The sequence below is a fragment of the Crinia signifera genome, chromosome 1, assembly GCF_055691185.1.
Source record: "Crinia signifera chromosome 1, ASM5569118v1, whole genome shotgun sequence".
Classification (NCBI taxonomy): Eukaryota; Metazoa; Chordata; class Amphibia; order Anura; family Myobatrachidae; genus Crinia; species Crinia signifera.
The window spans coordinates 397260788-397283725 of NC_139217.1; the positions used below are offsets into that span (position 1 = coordinate 397260788).

Here is a 22938-nt window from a genome sequence, read left to right on the forward strand (position 1 = left end):
GTCATTAATAACAAATGACTAGAGAAAGTGACTAGATCAGGCCTTATGCCGAGTGATATCTGATTAGGACAAAGTTCTGGACCGACAAACTGGCGTTTATACAAAAGATGGCACTCGTGTGAGCAGAGCAGTATAGGATATATTTATTCATTTATTTCAAAGTTTCTTATATAGCGCATACAGGTACTTGTGTAGTTTCACGGCGCCACCATGCGCACAGTCTGTGTTTGAAACTTGGCAGCCTCTGTGTTTACTGTGCGCGTGCCGCTCTAGCTGTTCTCAGCGCAGCGCGTGCCTGCTTTACATATGTAATCTACGTTATCAGCGTAGCGCCGGCAGCAGCAGCGTGTGCTGGCCAGCGCTGACAGGTCACTGTGGTACTTGTAGTTCCACAGTGAAATAGACAGCCCTGCACATCGCTGACAACGGGGACATGTTAAACTGGACACCGCTAATGTACGGGGCTTCTAAACTAGACACCCCGGCACACGCTAAAATTTAGACGCTAAAGCGTCTAAATCCAGACTCCCTGCACCCCGGCACACGCTAAAATTTAGACGCTAAAGCGTCTAAATCCAGACTCCCTGCACCCCGGCACACGCTAAAATTTAGACGCTAAAGCGTCTAAATCCAGACTCCCTGGAAACCGCTAAGAAGGGGGCATCTACATAGGGGTGCACTGTGCAAAACACTCTTAAACCTGTTCACAATGACACTAGTCGATGTAACAGCTGTCGACCTTGTTAATTCCACTATCCACGCCACCCCGAAGCGTGGAGAGTGCAGCGAGGGGACGCGGTATGCGTCCGACCGACCTTTTCATACCCCCACTATCCACGTCAGCATGGAGTTGATTTTATAAAGTGTGTCGAGCGCAGCGAGCCACTGAGCCCGAAACGTGGCGAGCGAAGCGAGCCCCCCGAGGGGACGCGCATACCTGTGAAGTAATCCGCGTACGCACGCCACGCTTCGGGCTTGGTGGCTCGCTGCGCTCGCCACACTTTCTAAAATCAACTCCACACTGACGTGGATAGTGAGGGTATGAAAAGGTCGGTCGGACGCGTACCGCGTGTGCTCGCCACGCTTCGGGGTGGTGTGGATAGTGGAATTAACAAGGTCGACAGCGGTTACGTCGACTAGTGTCATTGTGAACAGGTTTAAGAGGGTTTTGCACAGTGCACCCCTATGTAGATGCCCCCTTCTTAGCGGTTTCCAGGGAGTCTGGATTTTGACGCTTTAGCGTCTAAATTTTAGCGTGTGTCGGGGTGTCCATTTCACTGTGGAACTACAAGTACAAAGTACCACAGTGCCCAGCGCTACGCTGATAATGTAGATTACATATATAAAGCAGGCACGCGCTGCGAACAGCTAGAGCGGCACGCGCACAGTTAAACACAGAGTCTGGCAAGCTGCCAAGTTTCAAACACAGACTGTGCGCGCGGTGGTGCCGTGAAACTACACAAGTACCCGCATACATATTCCGTAGCACTGTACAAAGAATATTTGCACATTCACATCAGTCCATGCCCCAGTAGAGCTCACAATCTATCCCTACCACATGTACGCACACGCAGACATTCATTCTAGGGTTAATTTTGCTGGGCACCAATTAGCCTACCAGTATATATTTGGATTGTGGCAAGAAACTGGAGTACCTGGAGGAAACCCACGCAAGTATGGGGAGAATATACAAACTCCCCACAATTAGGGCCATGGTGGGACTCAAACCCGTGACCTCAGTAATGCTAATCATTACACCGTCAGTACTGCCCACATTACCCGCATATAAAGTTGAAACCATTTTGACAGTCAGTATCCAAAATAAACCCATTTTATACAGAGAATATCAAGCACCAATGAAAGCGCAATTTAGGGCAAAGCGGAGGCCTATATGTTGCCGAGTACAAAATTGTGTGTTCTACCTGGGCACACACATAGTATATACAAATAACAAATAGATGTCAGCCTGCTGGTGAGACTGTCAGAGGACTGATTTTCTGGTGAGCAGCTAGTTTCAACAGATAATCCCCCTAAACACATCCAAAATACAAAATGTATGTAAACTTACACATAATAAGCAGCAGTTCATGCACATAAAAAAAAAACGCAACAAACTGAACACCGTAGAATTGACAGAAAAGTATAGATGTTTAAGCTCTGCACAATTGTGTCAAACATTGCGAGTGGTGAAAAACCATTGTATACTAAAGTTCTGATAAACAAGTTTCTCATAGTTATCAAAAATTCCAGCAACATCATCCTCTCTGCCAGAGCTAGGGATTTTACTGACATATAGCCAAGTGGATCTTTGAAATTGCCATTTACGACGACACTGGTTACAGGGAAAATGAGACAAATTTCATCATATCGTGACAGTGAGCATTAACCGAAAGTGTTTTCTAAGACGAAAGGCACATCTGAAAAGTCAGTACTCATTTTTCAAGAGGCACATTTAGTGATTGCAGCGGTTGTATTCTGGGAAAGCAGTTTATAACCCTTTAGCTCAGCACAAGAATATGGAAAATTCAATGTACTGAGGAAAAAAAACCACACGCTACACATACGGAATATACAAACAAGGGACAGTGTTACCCTTCAAAAAAACAACAACTGGCGGTTCACCACATGGCCAAAAGTATGTGCACAGCAGAACATCACACCCATATAAGTGCTTGTGGAACATCACTTTCCAAACCCATGTGCATGAGTATGAGTTGGTTCTCTTCTGAGAAGGTTTGCCATAAGAGTTTGGAACATAGCTTAGGGATTAGCATATATTCAACTACAAGAGCATTAGTCATATCATGCCCTGATGTTGTATAATTCCTGGCTTTGGAGCAATGTTCCAAGTCTTCTCAAATGTACTCAATGCAGTTGAGGTCACGGCTCAGTATAGGCCAGTCAAGGACTTCCAAACTATACTTGTCAAAATCATTGTTGATAGACCTCACTACTGTATGTACATGCAGAAATAGGCCAGGGTCTTCCAAAAAACTGTTGACAAAAAGCTTTAAGCCCCCAATTCACTAGAACATCAATGTCTGCTGCAGCACTAAAACTTCTCTGTGATGATACTAATGGACCCAGGCCAAACCATAAAGCCATCATTCCTCCTTCACTAAATATTATAGCTACCAGTAATCATCTGGTAAGAAGACTCATAACTCATCACTCCAGAGAATGTTACCGAAGCAGCAGGCAGTACAACACTGCTGGGGCGTAGAGGCGTAGACTGTAGGGTGCTTGACCAAAACATTTGAATATATAGTGGATGCGGTGTACTATTCTAGGCACCGTGCTAGCCAGATGCAGAGGTGGTTGGGTGGCAACAGCCCCAAGTAGTCATGGGCAAAGTGATTCATTGAATTGAGTGGAGACACAAGGCTCAGCTCAGTGAAGTGTGTTGAATCAGTGACTCGGCTCTCGGGTCACTACTCATCTGGAATTACAGGCACAGGGAGACAGTGCAGGGCTCACAGCACACTCAGGGAGTTGCAGAGGCTCAGTCCCTCAATGTGTTGGAACACAGGATGTAAGACAGTTGCTGGGCTCACAACTCATTTAGAATTACAGGCACAGAGAGACAGTGCACGGCTCACAACACACTCTGGGGCAGATTTATTAAGCTCGGTGAAGTGATAAACAGTCTGTTTTTTATCTCCGGCCAATCAGCTCCTACCTTTGAAGTTACAGGCTTGGTTTGAAAAATTACAGGTAGGAGCTTATTGGCCGGTGATAAAAACCAGACACATTGAGTGAGATTTAATAGGATGAGAGATTCAGAAAGTGAGAGATATGGTGACAAATCTCCAGTTTTTCTAAAGCGACAATCTCAAAATCAAGCTGGTTTTGCAGTGTAAATGATTGCCGGTTTAAAAAAACTGGAGATTTCTCACCAAATCTCTCACTTTCTAAATCTCTCATCCTATTAAATCTCACCCTTTATCACTTCACCGAGCTTAATAAATCTACCCCTCAGGGAGTTCACTCAGTGTGCTCGCAGACAGGAAGTAAGAGTGGCTGGGCTCATGACTCATATGGAATTACAGGCACAGAGAGAGACCGTGCACGGCTCACAGCACATTTAGTGAGTTGCAGAGGCTCAGTCCCTTGCTACTGGCTAGTAATGCTATGCTACTGTTGCTGTCTCGACTCATCCAACAGTCAGTGTCTCGATTCGCGCGTTCAGCTTAATGATTCGAGACACTGAGTCGAGACAGCGATTCACTAGCCATCTCTAGTCCCAACCCTATAGCCTTGTGCCCTGGCGTGCACACTCCTAGTTACAGCCATGTAACACTGTTCCAGTGTCTAGTGGCTGTGTGCTTGATACTACTCCAGCTGGTAGTCAGAAGTTGGTGTGCATTTGCTTGGCCCTAGAAACCCAACGTATTAATACCCAGTGGCAGGTTGGACTTTATCAACTACTGTTGGAGGATGCAGCCAGCATCCCAACAATCAAAATTCCAACCGTCAGACTACTGGCAGCGGAATCCCGATGCTGACAACTTGAAGCATGGTTAGGTTAGCTGAACAATATTTACCAAAGATTTCCAGCACTTTCACTGCCGGGATCCCATGGACCCATTGTTACAACCTAGGACAGATTATTTTTACACACTTCGGCAGTTGGATGAGCCATTGTTACTACTAGACTACACAATACCAGTATTTATGGATGACTAGGGCAGAAATGTGCCAAGCTGATTTGCAGGAAAAAGGTGGCACCCTATAACACTACGGCTGTAAGCTTCTCATTATGCACTAGTCGGCAACAAGTGTGGCTAAAATGGCCAAGCACATTATATACATAACTACGTGAACAGCTGCAATCCATAAAGAGTCAGACCTCTAAAGCTAGTTACTGTATGCAGGGACTTGATTAGTCTGTAGCAAGTCAGGTTCTTCTTTCTTTAAGATATTAAGGGGCAGATTTATTAAGCTTGGTGAAGTGATAAAGTGTCTGGTTTTTATCACCGGCCAATCAGCTCCTACCTGTGATTTTTCAAACAAAGCCTGTAACTTCACAGATAGGAGCTGATTGGCCGGTGATAAAAACCAGACATTTTATCACTTCACCGAGCTTAACAAATCTGCCCCTAAGGGTTGTATTCAATCTGGGGAATTGATCTATGGTTTTGTGCAGATCGTGCTCATTATGGTCAGGTTTAGCCAAACATTTGCACATTTCAGCTCACCACCCCAACCCCTGGGGACAGGGAGATAAAATGCAGGTGAAAAACAATTGAATACCGCCCTAAAAATCTATTGCATGGAAATGTCTGCACATATAGAACACCCTATCCCCATATGAGCTGGGTGGTAAAGTACCAGCTGAAGGAGAGTGTTCTATCCACACTTGGGGGTATATTTACTAAACTGCGGGTTTATAGAAGAGCATATGTTGCCCATAGCAACCAATCAGATTCTAATTCCTTATTTTGCACTTTCTAGGACAGCGTATTCCAGCCCCGGTCCCCAAGGCACAATAACAGTCCAGATTTTAGTGATATCCAGGCTTGAGCACCGATAGTTAAAATTAAAACAACTGAGGTACAAATTACTGCAAGCCCTGAGCCCAAGAATTGTTATCCTTAAAACCTGGACTGTTTGTGTGTCTGGAGGATCATGGTTGGGAACCCCTGTTCTATAATATAATAGCTAGAGTCTAATTGGTTAGTATGGGCAACATACACACTATAATAAATAGACCACTTAGAATCTTTTTGCAATAAGGGAAGCCTTAAATCATCCCCCACATGTGGGGGATGGATCGTTATTACCTGGAAACAATATGCAATGTTTAAAAACATGTTTCTGTCCACAGAATCTCCAGTACTCTCGCGTAGATTACTCGTTTATGTAGGTTTGGAAAATGCTACTTATGGGGGTATCCTATTAGCAGTGATAATATCAGGGTCCCCGATATTATGTGTTATCACTCACAAATAGGAATTTTTTTTTTTTTTTTTTTAAACGTGCTTTAATAAAGTAGCCCAATACTTACCAGTGGGCTAAAATTGCAAAAAAAATAATTTTTTAATAAAAAGGTTTTCTGGATGAAGGGTTTAAACAGATTAATAGGATACCACCTTCTTATGGTTTTACTTCCTTTAGACAAATCTAAGAGGTAATAGGCTCTGCTGAAATAGGACCAAACCTATCCAATATTCTAATTTGTAGATTGTAAGCTTGCAAGCAGGGCCCTCCGACCTCTATGTCGGTATGTTACTACCCAGTTTGTGTTTTCACGGTTGTTTCCAATTGTAAAGTGCAGCAGAATAAGATGTGCTATATAAGAAACTGTAAATAAATAACAATGCAAAATAAAAAGATTTGACAGAATTCTGTCGCCATCTACAGTTCATAAAGGGGAAGTACACAGAACAAATCACTGATCATGCAAAAGAATAGTTGTTGCCCCAAAACGCATTATGATTTGGTCATAAATAGCAGCAAATGTTTTAGGGAAACATAGTACATTACATGCTGCTGTAATGCTTACATGTAAAGATAGCAAAATTATGCATGTTAGATATGCTAGACCAAACTGAACATAATGATCACCAACACTACATTATTTAAGCATATTTTTAGGGAATACAGTCACTAGGTCGACATGCATGAAGGCAGACATGGGTTAGGTCAACAGGGTCATTAGGTCGACAGTCAAAAGGTCAACAGGGTTTTTCACTTCTTTTTTTCTTGAGCCGACATGTGCTGACAGGCGTATTTCATGCCCTATCATTCAGTAGGGTGTGGTGGGAGAATAAAACAGTGTGCCGAGCGTAGCGAGGGGACGCGTTGCTACATTTTTGTGTCCATGGCGACTGTCGAAATTCGCACAGAAATTATCGAGGAGTATTTAAAGCGGCCCCCTAAATAAGTTAATCAGACATATGTCAATTAGGGGTGTGCTACCACTGGACACAGCAGAGTTGCAAAACAAGGGGGGAAAGGAGGAGTGTCTCGGTGTGGTGCACCTACAAAGTTTTAATAAAATATAACCTTTAATTGTTATTTTCTAAAAGCTGCGAAATATACAACACAAATACGAATACAAATATGACACGGACAGTGAGATTAAAAGGAATAATCCTCACACCGTGGGGCCCCCAGGATCTGTATCCCTTCTTTTTATCTGGGTTTGTCTGTAGTGGTGCTTGTGAACATTGGTACCATTAAGAGCTCTCTGCGAAGCGTACGCAGACCTGACACACTTAGTGTGTGCTCCCAGTCTTCCCCTCCCTCTGAAATGTAATTTTGATCTGTTTAGTTTAAATGGTGCGGTCCCGCTGCCGGCTCTCCCACCTGCCTCCAGCCTGAGACACGGTGTGTAACACTGAACACCGCTCAGTGCTGACAAGCAGGCAGACGGCTTATCGGGAGTGAAGCGGGTGTACTTTACTGCTGTCACTCCAAGCCGACTAGCCGCGGCTGCTGCCTACTACCGTCACTACCCAACTGGCTGTCTTTGTAGCCACAGGGAGGACGGGGCAGATAACTGCCGCTGCTGTGCTTATGATAGACAGGTACCTCACTGTTTATTATATACAGGGGCTGCCTGGCACCGGGACAACAGACATAGATCTGTTAGATTGCTCCAACAGTAACTAATATTGCTAGCAAGATTCATTGCCCTCACTAATTGACAGGAGACCTCTCCCTTTATTAATTGGCATTTGGATACTGTTGTAATTATTACCATCCCTGTTTCAACTGTCACAGTGCAGATAAAACCAAGCCTTAATGGTACCAATGTTCAGAAGCACCACTACAGACAAACCCAGATAAAAAGAAGGAATACAGATCCTGGGGGCCCCACGGTGTGAGGATTATTCCTTTTAATCTCACTGTCCGTGTCATATTTGTATTCGTATTTGTGTTGTAGATTTCGCAGCTTTTAGAAAATAACAATTAAAGGTTATATTTTATTAAAACCTTGTAGGTGCACCACACCGAGACACTCCTCCTTTCCCCCCTTGTTTTGCAATTCTGTCTTGGACTTACAATCTTTACCAGTCGCCAGACATTTCTTGGAAAAATACCACAATATCAACCAGCTTAAATGCTTTATGATTCCCCTACCCACGAGGGGTGGGGATCGAGACAAACATTTGCTTCAGAAAGAGCTGCAATGGATATTCCAGCTAAACAGCCTTACACCTGCAGGCCGCAACAAAGCCTTTAAAATGGGCTGTTTTATCAAATAACCCAACCATAACACGTACAGTACCTGAGTGTACTATCCTTCCTACTATGTACCATTGTGTGCTCTGGTAATACCAGCAGATGATCGGCTTTCCGGGCGATGATGCGGGAGTGCGCATCACCGCTCACCGCCGGGCTGTTCACAGTGGGCGGCTTTCAGCTCAAAAATCGCCCATTGTGTAGGAGCCTTTACCTGGAAAGACTAAAAGATCTTAATAAATATAGTTTGGGGCAGAGAAGGGAAAGGGGGGACATGATCGAAACTTTCATATATATCAAGGGTTTTAACAAAGTACAGGAGGGAGACTTCTTCACAGAAAGAGGAGCAACAGAACACGAGGACATGCACTGAAACTAGAGGGAGGAAGATTCAGGGGAAATGTGAGGAAGAATTACTTCACAGAAAGGGTAGTAGATAAGTGGAATAGTGTCCCATCAGAGGTGGTAGAGGCAAATACAGTAGAGTAATTTAAACATGCTTGGGATAGGCATATTGAGATCATTACAAAGAAAGAATGATCAAATATGGTTTAAGGCAGGCATTCCCAACCACGGTCCTCAAGGCACACCAACAGTGCAGGTTTTAGCGATATCCAGGCTTCAGCACAGATGGTTTAATAAGAATCCCTCAGATACTAATTAAGTCACCTGTGCTCAAGCCTAGATATCTAGAAAACCTGTACTGTTGTTATGCCTTGAGGACCGTGGTTGGGAATGCCTGGTTTAAGGTAACATGTTTAAAAAAGGGGCAGACTAGATAGGCCAAGTGGTTCTTATCTGCCAGCAAATTCTATGTTTCTATAACAAAGTAGAGAGCAAAATACTTATCAAACATACAGTAAAGAAAGTGTAATGTAGAACATTCAAAAAAGACATTATGAATGACATGCTGTTATCTTTAATGTGCAATTAACAACCATGTTGCTCACATCCGTGGTTATAGAGAGATGATCTATGCTAGAGAAACACCTATATGATAATCGAGAATGGCTGTAATGCCACAGCCATGCGTAGTTGGAGCCAGGGCACGCATTATCCTTAACAAGTCCAACTGCAGACAACAGAAACCATACAGAATATACCAGGATGCTCTGTACGGTATTACTTGGGCAATTATAGCATGACAGGGACAGACCCCAACATGACAGGGACAGACCCCAAAACGTATCATTTTAAAAAAATGCCCTTCCCGAGACACACACACACACACACTGATTCCACACGCACTTGTGCAACACTCTCGCCTCTAACACAATTAGCGGAAGAATAAAGGTCAGAGACGGGCATTGCTGGAACCAGCCATGGCTGAATGACCAATAATGTAGCTCACTACTTCTTTAACAAAATATAATAACTAGAAGTAGCGTGTGTTATAAATGTGAATGCATAATACTATAGTTATAGATAAAAATAAGATGTCAGAGTATATGGGGACATCTTTAGTTTTATATTTTGCAATGCTGCTAGACAAACTGACAGTAAATTGGAGAAGCGGCACCTTTAGTATCATTACAGGACTGGTAAGTTGATCTCCCTCACAGATAATGTGGCTGGAAGGACCTGACGTACAGTGAATAATCAATGAGAATATTTAAATAAACTAGATCAGCCCTACATGAATATTTCATGCCAGTCTTCTATTATTCCATGAATATTTCAGATCCTCCAACTCAAATAAAACGATATGACAACACGGGATCAATAACAGACTGTTGGATGGCATTCAAACAATACAATTACTTTCAAACAAACAGAAAGGTCTTCATAGTTAATAAATGCACTTTGTGTAACAGTGTAATACCTACTAGGCTGTACTCTATAAGCCGCATGCTATGTGTATAAAGGGGTCCTCTGAGGTGTCACGGGAAAATGACTTGTCTTCCTTTTGACCAATAATCAATATCCCAGCTGACCACTGTACTTCAAAACAACACAAACGTAATACCTTCATATGCATATTTCCCTTGTACATTAGAGTTCTTTCCAAAACTGGATCAGTATTATTCTCAAAGCAGTAGAACTTGGCTAACAAGTACATTATGCTCAAAAGTACAAAGATCTAGGCAACACTGACATCTACAAGACAGCATGCCGAACTACCAGACAATGTATAAACGTCAGCGAAACTGGCCGTTCAGACACTTGTAACTATGGATCTCAACAAATGAAGTGGTCATTGTCCAGTCACCACAGTAGGACAGCTCTGTCCCTTCCTGTGGTGGCTGCAGAAATCTTTTGATGCTAGCGAGATCTTGCACGTAACCAGAAAGCCAGCCAGGCAGTAATATGCACTGTGGGCTCTGGAAGGGGGTCACCAGAGGAAGGTTTTCAGTCCCCCACTTTGGGAAATGAGATGGTAATACATCTCGTCAGTGCTGCTTCCTACTTTGACTCAGTAAAGAGGTGAAGCATGAAGCATTATAGCGGCACAATGTGCTGCTATTATAAAAATCCCCCCTACCACTCCATTCTTGCATGTCCAGCACAACATTAGCATTTGTTGAATGTTCTGCAACATATTGGCTGGAAAAGCACAATATTCATAGACCGTTCTTCCTTTCTTTCATTAACAGGTGGAGATACATCAGTGACACTTACTTGGATGAGATCTAGAATCCCAAGTTCACTTTCTGAGGAGTCCACACAAAAGACAAAATATAAGGTTGCATAATGCCGATATATGAGCTTGTTGTCAGATCCACCTATTAACCTGCAAACCACCAATAATTGAAAAATTAAACAAAGTTTATACAGGTTATAACAGTATATACACAATTCATTTAGGTCTGCTTTTTGTGCCACAAAAAGATGATTTTATATTACCTACCGGTAAATCCTTTTCTCGTAGTACATAAGGTAAACTTGGGGAATCAAGTAGACAATGGGGTATGAATGAGTCCATAGGAGCCGGTGCACTAATAAAATTCAAACTCCTGTGTGCTGGCTCCTCCCATCCATGCTCCCTCCCACAGCCCAGTCTAGGAAAAACTGTGCCCATAGGAGACTGTTAAACTCAGAGAGGAGGAAACATTAGTATAAGTAAGCACAACATATAAGCAGTATAACAAGAAAAAAAAAAAAAAAAAAATCAATCAAACCAGACCAACACAGGGAAAAAACTAAAAACAGAGGAGGGTGCCCAGTATACCCTATGGACTACGTGGATTTACCGGTAGGTAATATAAAATCCTCTTTACTCTAACATCCATAGGGTATGCTGGGGAATCACGTAGACAATGGGGACGTCCCAAAGCTTCCACAACAGGCGGGAGAGTGCCGAGACCCCTGAAGAACAGAATTGGCAAACCCGAAGATCCTCTGAGGTCAGGGTGTCAAACCTATATTTACAAAGGTGTTGGTACCCAAGTGGCCGTTCTGCACAACTGCAGGGCCGAAATACCTCGGGCAGCCACCCACGAAGAGCCCATCGATTTAGTAGAGTGAGCTGAAAAACAGAAGCAGGAGCCGGGACAATGGCTCGTGCATATGCCTGTTGGATTGTCAACCTAATCCACCAAGCGATAGTTTGTTTTGAAGCAGGACAACCAATCTTTTTGGCATCATACAGTACAAAAAGAGAGACTGATTTTCTGGTACGAGCAGTCTGAAACGTAGGCTTTTAAAGCCCTAAACACATCAAGTGACTTCGGAGTAGCGGAACCAGCCATGACCGCCGGCAACACAATGGGTTGGTTAATATGGAAGGTCGATACCACCTTTGGTAGGAACTTTGGCCCCATACGAAGCTCAGCCCTGTCGACATGAAAGATCAGATACAGACTCCTGCAGGAAAGGGCTCCAATCCGAGACCCTCCTTGCTGAAGCCATGGATGTGAAGGACCCCTTACAAAATGTTTATACCTCAGGAACGCCAACTGCATTTGGAAAGAGACAGATAAAGCAGAGATCTGAACATATATAGACTCTAGGCGTAGGCCCAAATCCACCCCCACCTGCAAGAATCTCCAGAAACAACCCAGTTTAAACACCACTGGAGGGTACTTGACTTTAACAGGAGACCTAACATTTCCAGATCCGTTGTAATGTTTTGAAGTGACGGACTTCCAAGCCCTGATCATAGTAGGGATAACCAAGGCCTATTGTTCTCAGCTGCAATACAATACATAGAACAATACAGTAGGGCAGTGGTTCCCAAACAGTGTGCCGTGGCACCCTGGGGTGCCTCAGGTTGGTGGTCCTGAAACAAATCAATTTATGGTCAATGTAAGACACAAAGTCAGTGCTGGTGGCTGCCAAACATAAAATATGTATAAACAGAAGCAAATCTTGGCCATCACCATATAAACTGACCATAAGGATGATATTTAAAACACAAGTTACTTAATTTAATATTTGTTTCAGAAATTTTCAAAAAGGATGTTTGACTAGGGATGACTTGCCAAAATCTTGATGCTCTAGGGTGCTGTGATTCACAAATGTTTGGGAACCACTGCAGTAGGGGATTAAGACTGCTCTAGCTCAGTTAATCCTATTAAAAAGCTAGATGAGGATGGTTCTATCTGCGAGTCATGATAAAAGAATGGCCCTTGTAAAAGATCTTGCCGAAGTGGCAGGGGCCAAGGGTCTTCCAAGGCCAGGTACAGGAAGTCTGCGAATGATGTCCTGCGCAGCCAATTTAGTGCTATTAAAAACAACCTTGGGAGAGATCTCTCCCATTTGATGTGTTTCAAGTAGCCTTAGGATCAAATGGAATTGGAGGAAAGAGATAGACGAAGCGGTAGTCCCATGGTGCAGTCAGCATGTCCACCTGAGGATTTCTTGTCCTTGAGCAATAAACCAGAAGTTTCTTGTTCAGGTTGGACACCATCAGGTCCACCTGAGAACACCCCTACCGACTGATTAAGGTCTGAAACACCTGAGGGTGGAGGCTCCATTCTCCCGGGTGCAGATTGTGTCTGCTGAGAAACTCTGCTTTCCAGTTATCTACACCCAGAATGAAAATGGCAGAGATGGCCCCTGCATGGGCTTCTGGCCACAGAAGAATTTTCGATACCTCTCGCATCGTCACTCTGCTTTTTGTTCCCCCTTGGCAGTTTATGTATGGATGCTACTACTGTGGCGTTGTCCGACTGCACCTGTATTGGTTTGCCTATAAGCAGATCGGCGTCCCGAAGCAGTGCATAGTGGATTGCTCTGAGCTCCAACACATTTATGGGGAGTATGGTCTCCTGCAGGGACCAACAGCCCTTAAACTGAACTTCCTGAGTCACCTCACACCAATCCCTCAGGCTGGAGTCTGTCAAAAGTTTGTGCGTGAAATCTCCCATATGGAATCGCTTCATAGGCGGATACCATCTTGCTCAGCAGACGTATTCAACAGTGGACTGAGATCCTGTGTGGTCAGAACTGATCGGATCATCTGCAGAATTGCCAACACTTTGTCCTGCGGAAAGAAAACTTTCTAAGCTACAGTATTAAGGAACATCCCCAAGAACAGGATTCGTTGAGCGGGTTCCAGATGTGATTTCTGCACATTCGGAACCCACCCATGACTTGACAGTAGAGCAGAGGTGGTGGGGACACGGTCCTCCAACAGGTCGCTGGTATGGCTTTTATCAGGAGGTCGTCCAGATAAGGGAGGACATTCACCCCCTTGCGATGGAGAAGTAGCATCATCTCCGCCATGACCTTGGCGAATATTCGTGGCGCTGTTGATAGCCCGAAAGGCAAGGCCTGGAATGGATAGTGGTCATTTTGAACCGCAAATAGAAAATAAGCCTGATGAGGCGACCAAATTGGTACATGGAGGTAGGCATCCTTGATGACTAACGACATCAGAAATTCCTTCTCCCCCAGTTCAGAAATCACTGCCCTGAAAGACTCCATCTTAAACTTGAAAGTCTACATACTTGTTACTGATCTATCCTGCTTCGGTACCACAAATAGGATGGAACAGTAACCGGTTCCCCTGAGGTGGGTAGGTACTGGGACAACAACGTGCAGCTGAATCAGTTTTTGGATGGCCTACAATAGGGTCCTTGGAGATTCTTGTAAAGCTGGCAAGCCTGAGGCGAACGCTATCTTGTACCCCTGAGTAACCAGGTTGAGTACCCAAGGATCCAGACAAGAAGCCCTCCAAATCTAACTGAGGTGTTGTAGTCGAGCCCCCACTAGCGCCAGCTGCTGCTGTTGGTCCAGCTCTCCAGAAGCTCTGCCCCCAAGATGGCACGGCCGCTGCACTGTGCAGGAGAGCTTTTTCCCCCCGAAAGAATGGGGAGTTTCATTAGCGGACACCAGAGGCTGTGTATCCTGCACTGAGGGGTGCGGGTTAGCTCGGCAGTCCTTATGCGACTGCGGTGCATCATCCCTTAGGAACGGAGTCCTGTCAGCGGGTCATGGACCATTAACCCTGAAAGAGGTTGGTACCGTAAACCCCCCCTTCAGCTCTGTAGACAGACTGGTAGTGAGCCAGCATTGTCTGTAAAAATGAAAAAAAAAAAAAAAATGAATATATATATTTGCAAGAAGAAACTCTGGAGCTCCATAGTGTGCTACCGGCCGTGAGGGCACTCTTTTCTAAACTGGGCTGTGGGAGGGGAGGAGCCAGCACACAGGATGTTGAATTTTATTAAAGTGCACCGGCTTCTATGGACCCATCTATACTCCATTGTCTAATTGATTACCCAATACACCCAACTTCTCACCATACCAAGAGGTCATTTAAAAAACACTCCCTGCATTATGACACTAAGGGATATATTTAGTAGAGTGTAGGTTTTTAAACATGGAAATGCTGCCAATAGCAACCAGATTCTAGCTATTATATTTTGCAATGTGCCAGATAAATAATAATAATAATCTGGGTTGGTTGCTATGGGCAACATCTTCACTTGTAAAAACTTGCCCCTTAGAAAATATACACCTCCAGGGAGAATTCAGTCAGCCATGGTAATTTTCTGTGGCCAACTGATCCCCTGGGAGATACCCAATTAGCCCCCTAAAAGGCAAGGAAAAAAACAATTCCTGATATCATTGACTTTTTCACAGTCGCAATGCTATGGGTCGATCCTATTAACCCCGAAGGGTGCGAGTTGCCGTTCAAGTGCCGTTTTAACACCCCTATGGAGGTGTGAGCACTTTTCAGTAAATTCAGCCCACTGTAAAGTGCGCCCGGTGTCGTGACGATTTGCACCCTTCGGGTTTAATAGCATCGACCCCTATGTGTTTTCGCCTGCAATACATTTTCAGGTGCAGAAAAAAAAAGAGGGTATGTGATTTCCGCAATAAAAAACCTGCCACTTTTTTTGCCCCTGAAAATGTTTTGGGGCAAATTGAAGTCCCCTCTAAAATGGAAAAGCACAGTTTTACTGTACTATACATACATGTTTTCACCATAGCACAACAATTGTACTGCAGTAAGTTGCTGAGATAGAGGCCTGAAGACTCAGATGACTCAGATGGATTCACCATTTTCATCACGGTTTATACTTACAATCCTCCTTCTAAAAAGTTGCAGACGTTCTCATCTCTTTTTGACACTAAGTGGAATGTTTCTCTTATAATTTGTTGCTGTGTATCTTCACTCTGAAGTAAAAAAAATGACATTAAACATTTACTACTACAAAAAAAGCAATAGTAACACAGACAATTATACATGTCAAGGGTTATGTGGTACACTAAGGCCGGTTTCACACACTCCGGCTTCTGCCGGACGGTGAAATCCCGCACGGCCAGGGAGCCGTGCCGCACACAGTAGTTTATCATGGAGGGGATGGCCACAGCCCGGCAGCCGTCCCTTCCAGTGGCGGGATACGGCGGCAGCCATGCGGCCGTGCCGTGGCCGTCCCGTGTGAATGGACACAATAGTGTCCATTCACAACTAATGTGTGCGGCACGGCTCCCTGGCCGTGCGGGATTTCACCGTCCGGCAGGAGCCGGAGTATGTGAAACCGGCCTTACAGACCACCACACTGTTCCGATGCCGAAGATCAGATACACCAATCAAAAACATTGGTGGTAATTAACGATGCGCCAGAAATAGACAATAACGTGCATGTTAAAAATCCCAGACCCGCAGACCCCTATCAAATTTTAGTCAGAAATTGCAAATCAAAGATTTCCGAATTTCCCTCATCTCCCGATCCAGGCATTGGGAGAATAAGGTACTACCACAATACGCTCTTAATTATAGGCTCCATTAGTTGTTCATTTATGCACTTAATCTAAATTTAGAGTGAACGGAAAATAAAAAAACCCACAATGCTAAACAACAGAAACACTGTGGGCTTCAGTGTATCCTTAATTTAAAGTTCAGAATCAGGGAAGTAATTAAACTCATGCCCTTCGAGAATTGTACGAACACATTAACATAATTACGATTAATGTTTAAGAATATTAATAATATATTAATTCCAATTAATGTTTAATAAAATTGAGTATACACATTGACTACAAATGGTAAATGCAAATATGAAATGGGAATTTATATGTTGTTTGGGCATCCAGAAGTAATGTGCACCGAATGGCAGCTATTCAATAGTTTGCCTATCAATCACGCAGAAATCATCCAGTAGCCTCCATCACATCCTGAGGTGGTGAGCAGAAAACTGCACAACGTTAGTGGTTTGTGTGTGCTTTAACCATTTGAGTACCAACAGCATGATTAGGTGCTTTTACCATTTGAGTGCCAACAGTTGAGAGATGCGTAAAAATATTGGCTAAAAATGGCAACAGCTCTGTGAGAGATATGCAAAATATCAGCTAAAAATGCCAGTACATTTATTATATAAATTAAAATAAAAAATGTTATGTAAAAAAAAGATTATATTTCCTATATAAAAGATAAACATTACAGGTCCCTATGATGAATAAAAATGTTTGCTTGGCAATAGAACACCAATTTTGACAAATTCACTTGGCTATCAAAATCCATTTGGGTGCAACAAGTAATGCAGTTTTGCACGACAGGCAAAACAACTGAATAGCTCAGTCGGACTTCCCAACTCAGATAAACAATGCTGCCCAAACTAAAGTATCCCCCATCCTGAAACGAACGAAACTATCTGGAGCCTACTGACCAAATCTAAAAGGAAACAAAGTGGTCTTTTCATTAAAGTTTAAAACATTTCCTTGTGTGATAAGAATTGCTTCAAAGTGATTGGCTGATGTAAGTATAGCCTACTCTACAATTACAGACAATCTGATCACTGTGTCAATAGACTTCAGATTTATCTGCTTTACTCTGTATAACCAAAGGGAAATTTTGTAACCCAGCCCACATCAAGTAATGCTTCATTTGTTACTGCAAATCCATCACTAAATCACATTACACTCGGTCATGTGAGAAAAAGCAGACAGGCCTAAACCTCAATAGCCTGCATTGTATTTAGCTATTTATCCAAATTTAACATACATGCAAGAAAACATTCTCTACATCCTTAGATGTATATAGGAACACAATTTTAGGTTAATAGGAAAAATATATATGTAAAATCAGTGCAGAAGCTGAGAAGGAGGATCAGCCTACATGTAGCAGTCATTAATTGCTTGACAAATGTCCAGTGCATACTATGCTGTTAAGCTTTTCTCAGTGCTGTGTTTACAGTACAACTTAAGGCCCATACACACTTGGCGACTTTGAGCTGAAAGTCGCTCAAAACAGCAGGTTTGAGCGGCTTTCAGCTCAAAGCCGCCCAGTGTGTATGCCCTGGTGACGAGCGCTGCACGCTCCCGCAAAATTGCCGGGAAAGCCATTCATCTGCTGGTTATACCAACAGTTGAGCAGCTGTCAGGATGGCTTTCCATAGCGCTCCGCTATGCAAAGCCGTCCTCCCCCCTCCGTCGGCACCGGGCAGGGGGAAAGCAGCTGAGTGTGTATGCACTGAGCGGCATTCCCCACAGCGATGAATGCTATCATTGCTGTCCATACACGCTGGGCATAGTCGCCCAGTGTGTATGGACCTTAAGATTATTTAGGACCCCGTAAAGGTGTAGTTGTCAGACAACTAGTTTTCAGCATCTTGGGAGCTCTCTACGTGTGTGTGTGTGTGTGTGTGTGTGTGTGTGTGTGTGTGTGTGTGTGTGTGTGTGTGTGTGTGTGTGTGTGTGTGTGTGTGTGTGTGTGTGTGTGTGTGTGTGTGTGTGTGTGTAAGTAACATAGATATTACTTGCTGTGTGGCTTGAGAAAGGGGTGTAAGCCCCGAAACGTTGCTAATAAATTCTACAGTTACTTTTTACACCATTTGATGGTCCCCGAGTGCCACCTTCTTGCTGGGAAAATAAAAAATATATATATCCAATAATCCCCTGCACTCTGGTATAGCCCCTTCAGACAGGGCAATCCTGCTCCAGGTGCCTTTCCCAGTGGTATGAGCCCAATATAAATACTTCCACAATAAAGGATGGCACTCGGGGCACTTGAAGGTGAAGAAAAAAAAAGGAAAAGCTGTATTTAGATATCAGCAGTCATCTACATTTCAGGGAACATATAATATATATATATATATTTATTATTATTATTATTATTATTCAAATACAATTCCATAACATTACTGAACTAGAGGTTCATTGAAATACAGCACATTTCCACATGTAACTGATTATGAGCTATAGAGCCTTAGTAATCAGATATTTTAAACTTACAAGGTATTCCATTGTTTTTCACTAACGTTGCGTACACATTAGACAGCTGTGTAAAAAGCGGTCCTACAGACAGGGAAACGCATTAAGTGCTGCAGGTCAGCCACTCTGCCACTGCCTCATTTGCACAGCACTTTATCATCCAGACCAGTCGAACTGTGGGGTCCAGCCACAGTCACCTGTCTTCACCAAGTGGAACTATGTTATATTTCAACATCACCCAAGAGGATACAGCCTGTATGCTTTCCTAGAAGTGGATCAATTCCGCTGGAGGACATTGACTGGTAATTATACCTTATATCACAGAAATCCACCAAGACTGTGACATTACTAGAAACCTTTCCTATACAGGAGAAACAACTAGGAACGGATGACTATATAGTGATTTGATTGCAGATGCCAGCGGACCCTCATTGTTGATTTTAATTTCCTGCAATATGCATATTTAATTGAGGTTTTATTTCTTAAGTGTACAATAAATGTTTTCTTTTTGAAGACTCATTGGTTTAGCGCTACCTTTTTATTTTTTCTAGCTGTGTAAACAATGTAGACAATAACGTTAGGTTATGAACGACAAATCAGTTACATTGTTTAGTGTGTACGCTCTATTCCTACTGGTTGTCACTTTTACTGATCTTTTGAACATGCAGAAAGATTTGTATGTATTGTTAATGACAGCATATTTTGCAAGATTGCACAGTGTGTATGCACTATATATTGTTTGTCTGGGAGTTCAAGTGAAATCCTTGAATCTTTTATTAAGTCATCCACTGTTTACGCAGCTTAAGGGCCTGATTCATGGACATAAGCAGTAGCACAATAGCTGCCATACTAAATTATTCTAATGCATCAGGAAGCATCCTTTGTATATAGCCGGCTCCTGGTTGTTTCTGTGATCCGCTGCTGCATCAGAAGATGGGTCCTGCACATGAGTTTTCTGAACATCGGAAACGAACGCTGCACATAGCCAATTTCCCAACAGAAAATTGAAATATAACCGCTCCTACATCCATCCATGAATCAAATCCTAAGTTTTGTCAAGTAATATAGGATTCACGCAAAACAGAATATACTGTAGGGCAGAATTGGCACCAAAGAGGCCACAGGGGAGACCTACTGAATGCACCTTGATGAATTTTGGCATGCTGAGCAGTTCTCCACTCACAACACTGCATAGAACCCAGCAAGCCTCCTCACTACAGGGCTGATGCAAGGGGTGGATTTAGGGATGAGGAGTGCCCCCTGGGCACAACAGTAATGGCTGCCCCCACACCCACTGCCTAACTTCAATAATACGTGGATTGGTTAGAAGTCCTTATTTGATGAGATCTAATTTAATAGAATAAAATAGGTACTATAAATTACAATATATATATATATATATATATATATATATATATATATATATATATATATATATATATATATATATATATATATATATATATATATATATATATATAGGGTACCCTTTCAATGCGCTACAATAAATGGGTGGGCAGCAACTAAGTAGGTCTCCCCTGTTAGTGGGGGAAAAAGGGGGAGAAACAGCAAACAATGTACAAAGTGCGCCCTATTAAGATGTATCCACCACCAATAGAACAAATAGTGACAATGTGGTCACGATACAACAAATTTAATATAAAACAAGTAAAATATAACAGTAAAACACTTTTTTTATCTGTGTGGAGTCATGGATTCAATAACGGTCAGTATAAAAAGACACCCAACGCGTTTCGTCGTTACAACGACTTCCTCAGGGGTAACCGTCCGTAGGTAACTCAACTTTAGGACAAAGATGTTTCAGTCACAGTGTAATACAGCTTTCAATTTAGACACAGTGGGCAAAAGCAAGGGAGTGGATCCTTTGTAGATCTCAATCCTGATGCATGTCAGCATCTAAAAAATGGTCAATTTCCATACAAAACGAGGGAAAAGAAAATGGGGTAATATCCCCCAAGAAATTCAGATCACTCCTTAGTGTAGTGCCAAAGACCTCAATAGGTAACGCTAGGCAGCCAAATATGCCTAGCATTACCTATTGAGGTCTTTGGCACTACACTAAGGAGTGATCTGAATTTCTTGGGGGATATTTCCCCATTTTCTTTTCCCTCGTTTTGTATGGAAATTGACCATTTTTTAGATGCTGACATGCATCAGGATTGAGATCTACAAAGGATCCACTCCCTTGCTTTTGTCCACTGTGTCTAAATTGAAAGCTGTATTACACTGTGACTGAAACATCTTTGTCCTAAAGTTGAGTTACCTACGGACGGTTACCCCTGAGGAAGTCGTTGTAACGACGAAACGCGTTGGGTGTCTTTTTATACTGACCGTTATTGAATCCATGACTCCACACAGATGAAAAAAGTGTTTTACTGTTATATTTTACTTGTTTTATATTAAATTTGTTGTATCGTGACCACATTGTCACTATTTGTTCTATTGGTGGTGGATACATCTTAATAGGGCGCACTTTGTACATTGTTTGATATATATATATATATATATATATACATATACATACACATACACACACACACACGCATACATATACATATAAACTATGCAGGACAGGTCACAGGGGTAGCGTTCCTTACCCATTTACACTCCATTCAATATGGCATATGGTACGGTATAGTCGCAATATTATGCAGTTAATGGTACATATAGGGCAGACAGTACCACCACCAGCATCCTAGTGCTGCCCACAGGTATGTGCATAGTGGGAAATTCATCACTGGAGCAAATTACCAGCACAAACCACATTACACTGCAGGGGCTTTCCCATGTAGGCCATAGATACAGTACTGGGGAGAATGATATTGGCACTGACATGCAGCCCTGAGCTAGGACCCAGCTCTAGATCTGTACATGTTATATTAAGTTCTGCAGCTGTAGGACAGGGGATGCTGGGACTAGTAGTTCTGGCAGCCCTAGACCCTATACGATGCTACCTGGTTAGTGTCAGAGAACTGTCAGTGGATGAGCAGGGATACAGGGAAGCGACAGCCTAGTATTGCTGGCGCCCACTGTAACGTCACTTACGTAGTGCTGGTAGAACTTGCACAGCCGGGGCTTGCCATGATTGTTGAAGATGAGGATGGCTTTAATCATGATGGCGTCGGATTGTATAGGGTGTCACCGGCGGCGTGGTAGGGGAATCTCTGGCGCTGGGTCCCCTGGGCGCGGGCCAGGTCCTCGGGGCTCCTCCACGTTGCGGGGCTCTGGGGACTAGGAATCCGCTCAGCGCCTCTGTCTCCACATCAGTCACACATCCACTTTCCGGGACCGCTGGATCACGTGACCCGGTGGTACAGCCAGTCGCCGTGTTAGTGGCACAGAGCGGGGGAAGAAAAATGGCCGCTCTGGCCTCAGTTCGTCGTCACAGCGCGAGCGCCGCTCACAGCCGGGCAGCATAGGGACAAATGACAGCCAGCCACTCACTCACTGCGCTGACTGCAGATCTCTTACAGAGAGCAGCGGAAGCAGATGGACAGCTCTGAGCACAGTCACACAGAGCAGGTGACGTGTCAGCGTCTCCACCTGGACTCTCAGATCTTTCCATTATGTCAGTAGCCATTTAAAGGACGTGGTCAGAGTAGGGATGGACGTAGGCGAGGTCTGAGTTTCTCCATCGATGGCAAAGGTTTTCTACATTATCCATAATATTATATATAAAATGGGTTTTTATGTACCTTCCGTGGAGGGAAACTATCTGGTTCTCCCTCATCGATGGCAACAGTATTCAACATCAACCATAAACCCAATGATGGGATTTTTGGGGACGTCCCGCGTTCCTGCCTGGGGCCGGCAGTGTCCTGTAGTGGAGGGGGGCAGTTGGGAGTAACCCCCCCTCCCCCTTCCATGCCGGGAATATGCGCATGGCATCTATTCAGAGATGCAGAGGGACTGTGAGCATGGCCAGTAACTTTCACAGTGCTGGCCATGCCCCCGTAGTGTCAAAACTTGGGGGTGTGGCCTGTAGACTTCCCTTTTGTCCTGCTCTGGAGACTACAAATGTTGGGAGGTATGGAGAGGAGTTGTATGAAACTGCACTGTGCGCTGGGAGACATACAGTACAGGAGCATGGATGACATCAGTGTGCTAGTGGACAGGACTAAAGCT

The 22938-nt window shown here is 43.6% G+C and overlaps 1 protein-coding gene across 2 annotated transcripts in view; it reads right to left on the reverse strand.

Annotated features, from left to right (window-relative positions):
* Positions 1-22275, reverse strand: part of AP3S1 (adaptor related protein complex 3 subunit sigma 1) — a 63701-nt gene extending 41426 nt beyond the window's left edge. The window contains exons 1-3 of one of the 2 annotated variants that reach the window (XM_083151623.1): positions 21859-22263; positions 15665-15756; positions 10810-10921 (exon numbers count right to left, since the gene is read on the reverse strand). In XM_083151623.1, the coding sequence (XP_083007749.1) occupies positions 10810-10921; positions 15665-15756; positions 21859-21927 (273 nt within the window). In that variant the 5' untranslated portion in view covers positions 21928-22263. Of the gene's footprint in view, positions 1-10809; positions 10922-15664; positions 15757-21858 lie in introns of both variants that reach the window. The other variant, XM_083151624.1, reaches the window with a different exon arrangement.
* Positions 22276-22938: the final 663 nt, after the last annotated feature.